Below are 6,934 nucleotides of genomic sequence, written 5' to 3' on the forward strand. Positions count from 1 at the left end.
AGTGTGGCTGGGGGCCGCCAGAGCCTCCTGCCTCAGCACGGCCACGGCCCTTCCCCGCTCCACGCGCGCTCAGCTGCACAGTTCACTTGAACAAACAGAAAAGCATGAGAGCGGTGCTTGGGAGCAGGCTAAAATTACAACCCAGACTCTCTGACCAGTCCGTTTTGTGGCAAAGGTTTGTTCCCCTTCTTCTTGCTTGCAAATACACGGGGTGTTCTCTTTTGCACATGGAGATTTGGGATGTAAGTCATTTCTGAAGTGTCACGGACTTCTGTGTGTGCGCCGCAGATCTTCGTGGTCCTCATCCTGCTGTCGGCTGGCCTGGCCATCGGACACACTTACTGGGAGCAGCAGATTGGCAACTCATCTTGGTACCTCTACGATGCACAAGACTTCAGTCCTCCATATCGCGGCTTCCTCAACTTTTGGGGATATATCATCGTTCTGAACACCATGGTTCCCATTTCTCTCTACGTGAGGTAGGGTGTTCCCTGCCCTTGGCCCTTAGTAGCTGACCTGGTGACAGGGTGAATTACTTAACTTACAGGTTCATGAAGAATGGGTTTAATTTCCCGTGGGTGGTAATAAACGCTCCCCGTTGGCTGGGAAGGCATATTAATTCTCTGCTCGCTGAAGAGACACGGGATACGCTCACCCTGGATGCAGCTGGCAGTGAGAAAATCTGTTTTGTTTCATTTAGCGTCGAAGTGATTCGTTTGGGCCAAAGCTATTTCATCAACTGGGACCTGCAGATGTATTACCCCGAGAAGGACACGGCCGCGAAGGCCAGGACCACCACGCTGAACGAGCAGCTGGGGCAGATCCACTACATCTTCTCTGATAAGACGGGAACGCTGACGCAGAACATCATGACGTTTAAAAAATGTTGCATAAACGGCCAAAGATACGGTAAGTCTGTGCCGTGCGCTGTGATGAACCCCACGGCGAGCAGAGGAGCTCTGATTTGTGATGGGGACGTGGGGGAAGGCTCTGCGGGTCCCTGTGGAGCACAGCTGGCAGCCTTGGGCCAGAAAAACGGAATTGCTGGGCTTGTCCCTCCATTGTCCCCTTTAAAAAGCTGAAGGGCTTGAGTGGAAACGTTCCACATACAAAATTACTGCGGCTGTGGATGAATTTGCTTTTTTTCTAACTCTGAGCTGGTGTAGTGCAGTAGATATTCTATTTATTTTTGACTTTGTGAACGAGTTGTAAAAACTGCGTTGTTCTGTCCTGTGCCTTCTAACTGCTGGTGCTTGCGCTGCAGGCGACTGCCGGGACGGAGCAGGGCAGCTCCAGAGTCACCCAGAGGTAGGTGGGTCCGATCGTCCCCGCGGTCTGTGGGACAGGGAATGTCGCCTGCCGAAGTGTGGAGATGCAGGTAGGCACGGAGCCATTGCACGAGAGGTGACTCAAACTCTCTTCTGTTCTCTAAGCAGCAAGTGGATTTCAGCTGGAACACGTATGCAGATGGAAAGTTCTTGTTCTATGATCACTATCTGATAGAGCAAATAAAATCCGGGAAGGAGCCAGAAATTCAAAAGTTCTTTTTTCTGCTCGCCATTTGTCACACAGTCATGGTCGACACTTCCGATGGTGAGTGTGGTTGGTTGGTTGTTCTCCGGTGTAAGGGGAGACAGGAATTGAAATGCAGTTGCACGCGGGAGAGGTCGGAACCCAGCGCTGATGCCGTCGGTGTTCAACGCAAACACTGACGAGCAGCATTGCTCTCCTGCTGTCTGAGCGAGGACCCTGTGAAACCAGCAGACTCCTGTCCTTACTGGCGGCTTGGGGGTTGTTTCCACCACCTTCTACTGGTGTCTGGGGCCACAGAGTTGTCTTTTTGGAGCTTCCTTTGAAAATGCTTAAATGAATGTATTGAGAATCTCAGCTGTTGAAGGGATACTTGTTTCGAGAGCAGAGGAGTTACGGTTTTTGCGTTTATGCCTGGAGGGAGGAGGGTTCAGCGACTCGCCCTGTTTGGAAAGCACATGTAATGAAAAGTGGGGGCGGGGGGAATGTCCCCAGTCCCTCTCCTCTGTGTGCACCGCTGTCACCTGCTGCGGCAGGGTCCGAGACCCCGCTGCAGAAAGGGAAGGGACTTTGCCTGTCCCGCTCTCGGTCTCTCTAAAGACGGGGTGTGACATTTTCAGCCGTGGGGTCTGAGTGCCTCTGGGACGCTCAGGGACATCCAGGTTGCTCTTCTTCTCCCTGTCTAAAGATACCGGTCAGCTCAATTACCAAGCAGCTTCCCCAGACGAAGGGGCCCTGGTTACGGCGGCGAGGAACTTTGGCTATGTTTTTCTTTCACGAACGCAAAACACCATCACCATAAGTGAAATGGGGGTTGAAAGAACTTACGACGTCCTCGCTATCCTGGATTTCAACAGTGACCGCAAACGGATGTCTGTCATCGGTAAGCTGACCTCAGCCACCCTTCAGAGAAAGGGTCACTCGTGTTGCTCGGGTGAAAAAGGACGTGCGAGGGACGGTGAAGTCAGGAGTTACGGCTGCGTAACACGAAGCCCCGTGGCAGGTTTTAGCCCACGTAGCTCTGGCTAGCAAAAGGAGGCTTCCTCACGCGGCGTCCACTCGCCAGTCCTGGTGTTCAGGCCCAAGACAGACTTAGGTCCCTTTAGCAGAAGCTTGAAGAAATGCAGAGATGATTTATTCCCCTTTTCCCCCAGAGAACCAGCAAGTCGTGTGTTCTTCTGGCTGTTGGAATGCGGGGCGTGCAGGTCGAGGTACCAATAGCCCCTTAGTTTCGATTTGGGCTGTCACAAAAGGCAGTCCCGAAGAGATCGGTTGGTTGAAGGCTGTAATTACGGTGCATCCTATCTCCAGCGTGTGCCTGCCCTGCACGGCTGGTCAGCCGTAATCCTCGGGAGTTTTAAAGTCCTCTCCTGTCATGAAAGAGGAGAGGAGAGGCGCTTGTCAGCCGAGTTTCTTCATCGGACGCTGCTAGAGATGCTGAGAAAGAAATAACATCTTGGAGTTCTCGGCAGCGGTAGACCGAACCGACTGACGGGGAAGTGTTCCCGTAGGGAAATGCACCCTAACGCCTTGTCCCTCCTCTCACACCTTACTCCACAGTGAGAGAAGCGGGTGGAACTATCAGGCTCTATTGTAAAGGGGCCGACACAGTGATTTATGAGCGGCTGCACCCACGGAATCTCAAGAGAGAAGCGACAGAAGAGGCGCTAGATGTACGTTGGTATTTTATATGCCGTTTTTAAATGAGAAATGGTTTATTGCTGGCTGTAATGCTATTCGTTTCCTTTTCCTAAGCTGTTAAATCAAACGCAGGCCTGCCGCTGGTCCTGCAGGTCATCCCAAACCTGAGGAATCGTCAAAGCGATACACGTTCTCATGCATGTTCTCAACATACGTCCCTTGTCCAGGCAGATTTTCTCTCCGGACCCTTTCCTCACAGTTAGTGCTGCCGGCCACCCTGCTCCGCTCTGGTTGTCACCTCCCAAGCCCTCCCGTTCCGACTGCCTCGTCTGCTGCACGTCACCCCCGGGCCTCTCTGAAGCTGCACCTCAGATGGGGGCTCTCAGGCGCAGCAAACGCTTGTGATCTCCGCTCTGACGCTGGGATTGCGAACAAAGAGTTCGGAGTTGTGCATGGGGTTTTTTAATCGTTTTCCAGATTTTCGCAAGTGAAACTCTTCGGACGCTGTGCCTGTGCTATAGAGACATCAGCCAGGATGAATTTGAAGCGTGGAATAAGAAGTTTGTGGCAGCCAGCGTAGCTACAACTAATCGTGATGAAGCTCTGGACAAAGTATATGAGGAAATAGAAAAAAACTTGATTGTAAGTCAAGCTTTACATTTTTAGTGTACTTCGATATACTCTTTGAAAATTAAATGTCCTGATAAACCAGGCTCATTTGATTGAGATCTTTCCGGGGTTTCGCTGGCTTTAAAGCCACGCCAAACACGGAGCCTGGCAGAAGGAAGGGAGCTGTGTTTGGGTGCCTGGATTTCAGCGCGGTGCCTGCTGGCTGCAGGCGTTTGCTGAATGTGCAGCTTGAGCTGTACCTTGGCTTGAAGACAGCCCCGATAGTTTCAGCTCTCCTGAAAATGAGTTGGTTTTCTACCCGTTGATCCCACTAAACATCTGCATTTTGAACACCTTCCAGCTGCTCGGTGCGACGGCTATCGAAGACAAACTGCAGGATGGAGTTCCGGAAACTATTGCCAGACTTTCGAAAGCAGACATTAAAATCTGGGTGCTCACGGGTGACAAAAAAGGTGCGTTTTCTTACAGCCAGTGGGCCAGTAAAAACAGGGGAAGGGCTAGAAGATAAACTGGGACAAAGGCAGGCTGGAAACAAAGCGCTTGTTTGTCGAAAGGCTTAGTCCAAAAGGCCGTTCAGTCAAACCTGGAGGAGTTTCTGCGTTGCGCAGAATTTCACAGCAGCTGTTCCCAGTCCGGAGTTACGGGCTTCGGCGTCACTTCCGTTCCCGCAGGAGATGAGCCGCGGCGACCGATACTGTGCCTCGGGGTGCTTCTGGCTGCTCCCAACAGTTCCTCTGGACAGAGCTTTAAGTCGATACGTTCCTCTCGTATTTTTTATTGTAGAAACTGCAGAGAATATTGGATTTTCCTGTGAACTCTTGACAGATGAAACCACGATCTGCTATGGAGAAGATACCAGGCAAGTGAAAAGCACAAAGGATTTCTTGTGTGGGAATTAACGCTGTTCCCTTTTTGAAATGAACCCAGCAGCAACCTCTCTTTCCAGTGCCCTTCTTCAAACCCGGATGGAAAACCAGAGGAACAGGGCTGGATCAAGCCCACATTCCTCCCTGCGAATGAACGAGCCCTTCTTCCAGGGCAGCAGAGATCGTGCTTTGATCATCACTGGCTCCTGGTTGGTAGGTACAAAAGTGGTTCTCCTCTGTATCTGAGATTTTGGGGGTGCCGCCCAGTCACCACGTCCCTCACCGAGGACTCTGCTCCTCTCTCTGCTTTGCTAAACCAGGGGGGTTACAGGACCCTTCCACATGTGCTGGGCATGGCCGTGCTTCCTTCAGAGGATGGGGAAATGGGGGAGAGGGAAGCTGAAACAGCAGAATGTTTCCAAAAGGGAATTTGTTCCCATCAGAAGAAATATCCCTTTGAACTCCACGAGCAGTGCTGTGACACTAAATAGGAGCGTTTGGGTTTTGTTAATCCCACCACGTCCGTTCTTTTCGCTGTTCCCAGAGTTCTTTGTTCACTCCTCCGCAGGAGTGTTTTACTGGGATGCTGTAGCTGGGTGGTGGCAGCAGAACGGCGTGTGCTGTACGGGCACCGCTCGGAGCGCGGTTTGAAACGCGGTGGAGGGAACATAATGTATTTTTGTAACACAGAATGAAATCCTGCTGGAGAAGAAAAAGAAGAGAAAGAAACTTAAACTGAAATTCCCCAGAACAGCGGAAGAGAAAAAAAAGCAAACCGAGAAGAGAAGAAGGGCTGAAGCTTACAAAGAGCAGCAGCAGCAGAACTTTGTGGACTTGGCCTGCGAATGCCGGGCTGTGATCTGCTGCCGCGTGACGCCGAAGCAGAAAGCCATGGTGGTGGAGCTGGTGAAGAAATACAAGAAAGCCATCACTCTGGCTATTGGGGACGGCGCCAATGACGTCAACATGATTAAGAGTAAGGCCGCTGTGCAGCTCCTCTGGGGAGGCCAGACCTCTGCTGCCCGTCGTGCAGCCCACGTTCCCACGCTCGGGTTTCGTTAGCTTCTGTGCCCGGGCTGGCCCTCCTCGAGGAAGCCCTTTGCAAAGTGGTTAGTGGGTTTTGCTGGTGTGTTTTAGCTTTTTCTGTGGGTGTTACCTGAGAAGGGACTTGGGCTATGCCTGTTACACAGCAGCGTCGCTTAAAGAACACGGCGGTAGCTCAGCTGCCCCTTGCTCAGAGGCTTTGGCCATCCTGTGGGGCGAGCGGTGCCCTTTGAACTGCTTCCTGAGGAGGGAGGAAACCCCTGGGACAGGGTTTATGTTGCCAGTGTGTTTGTGAACGGCCTGGCCAGTGCCTTCAGGGCTTTGCTTGCTCCATCTCATTGCTGAGTCCTTCCTCAGTTAAATTCCCCGGGGCCCACTCTGATGCAACAGGGACCAAGAGAGAATCCAGGCAGCGGTGGAGGCGTGAGCAGCAAATAACAGGGCAGGGCAGGGCAGGGCTTATGCACTGGCCTGTTTGTCCTTAACGCAGCCTCTAACGTGCTGTGTGCAGAAATAAAAGGCGGCAGGAGAACCTGACGGGCAGAGAATAGGAACCGGTAGAAGATTTGCCCTCAGCCACGTTGTTCCTCTCCCTCTGTTAACGCGGTGCGTGGTGTTTGTGTCGTCAACTCAGCTGCCCACATCGGGGTTGGAATCAGCGGCCAGGAAGGGATGCAAGCCGTCATGTCCAGTGACTACTCCTTCGGGCAGTTCCGCTACCTCCAGAGGCTGCTGCTGGTCCACGGGCGATGGTCCTACATTAGGATGTGCAAGTTCTTAAGATATTTCTTCTACAAAAACTTTGCTTTTACACTAGTCCACATCTGGTATTCATTCTTCAATGGCTTTTCTGCCCAGGTAAGAAGCGAGCTGGGGTGTCACAAGCAGATCTTCCTTTTGGTTAGTGCAGAACAGCAGAGGCTTAACCTGGGAAGGCTTCACCTGGAGACATCACCGATAGCTTCCACAGGGGAGCAGGTGGTCACTGCTCCGGTAGTGAGTTACAGGCTGAGGAGCTGGTTGGTGTTGCAGAATGCTAGGGACAGTATCGTGATTGTGCAGGGAGAACTGCTGCTAGAAAGGCTTGAAACGCGCTCGCTGTACCTGGCAGCATCTGCGGTTCACACAGCGCCGAAAGGACTTTGGGAGCTGAGCTTCCACAGGCAGAACCCAAAGGCTGGCAGATGCCGCTGCATGGACCAGCGTGGAGAGTCAGGGCCACG

General features: G+C 52.3%; 1 protein-coding gene across 1 annotated transcript in view; it reads left to right on the plus strand.

Moving 5' to 3' along the window:
- ATP8B1 (ATPase, aminophospholipid transporter, class I, type 8B, member 1) overlaps nucleotides 1-6,934 on the plus strand; it is an 18,419-nt gene that overhangs the window by 8,642 nt on the left and 2,843 nt on the right. Inside the window, exons 11-22 of the mRNA XM_010138417.1 lie at nucleotides 289-479; nucleotides 701-909; nucleotides 1,265-1,308; nucleotides 1,437-1,593; nucleotides 2,219-2,413; nucleotides 3,091-3,203; nucleotides 3,649-3,813; nucleotides 4,142-4,253; nucleotides 4,585-4,660; nucleotides 4,748-4,880; nucleotides 5,358-5,643; nucleotides 6,346-6,569. Of these exons, the coding sequence (XP_010136719.1) occupies nucleotides 289-479; nucleotides 701-909; nucleotides 1,265-1,308; nucleotides 1,437-1,593; nucleotides 2,219-2,413; nucleotides 3,091-3,203; nucleotides 3,649-3,813; nucleotides 4,142-4,253; nucleotides 4,585-4,660; nucleotides 4,748-4,880; nucleotides 5,358-5,643; nucleotides 6,346-6,569 (1,905 nt within the window). The remainder of the gene's footprint in view (nucleotides 1-288; nucleotides 480-700; nucleotides 910-1,264; nucleotides 1,309-1,436; nucleotides 1,594-2,218; nucleotides 2,414-3,090; nucleotides 3,204-3,648; nucleotides 3,814-4,141; nucleotides 4,254-4,584; nucleotides 4,661-4,747; nucleotides 4,881-5,357; nucleotides 5,644-6,345; nucleotides 6,570-6,934) is intronic.

The sequence above is a fragment of the Buceros rhinoceros genome, unplaced genomic scaffold (assembly GCF_000710305.1).
Source record: "Buceros rhinoceros silvestris isolate BGI_N320 unplaced genomic scaffold, ASM71030v1 scaffold12366, whole genome shotgun sequence".
Taxonomy (NCBI): Eukaryota; Metazoa; Chordata; class Aves; order Bucerotiformes; family Bucerotidae; genus Buceros; species Buceros rhinoceros.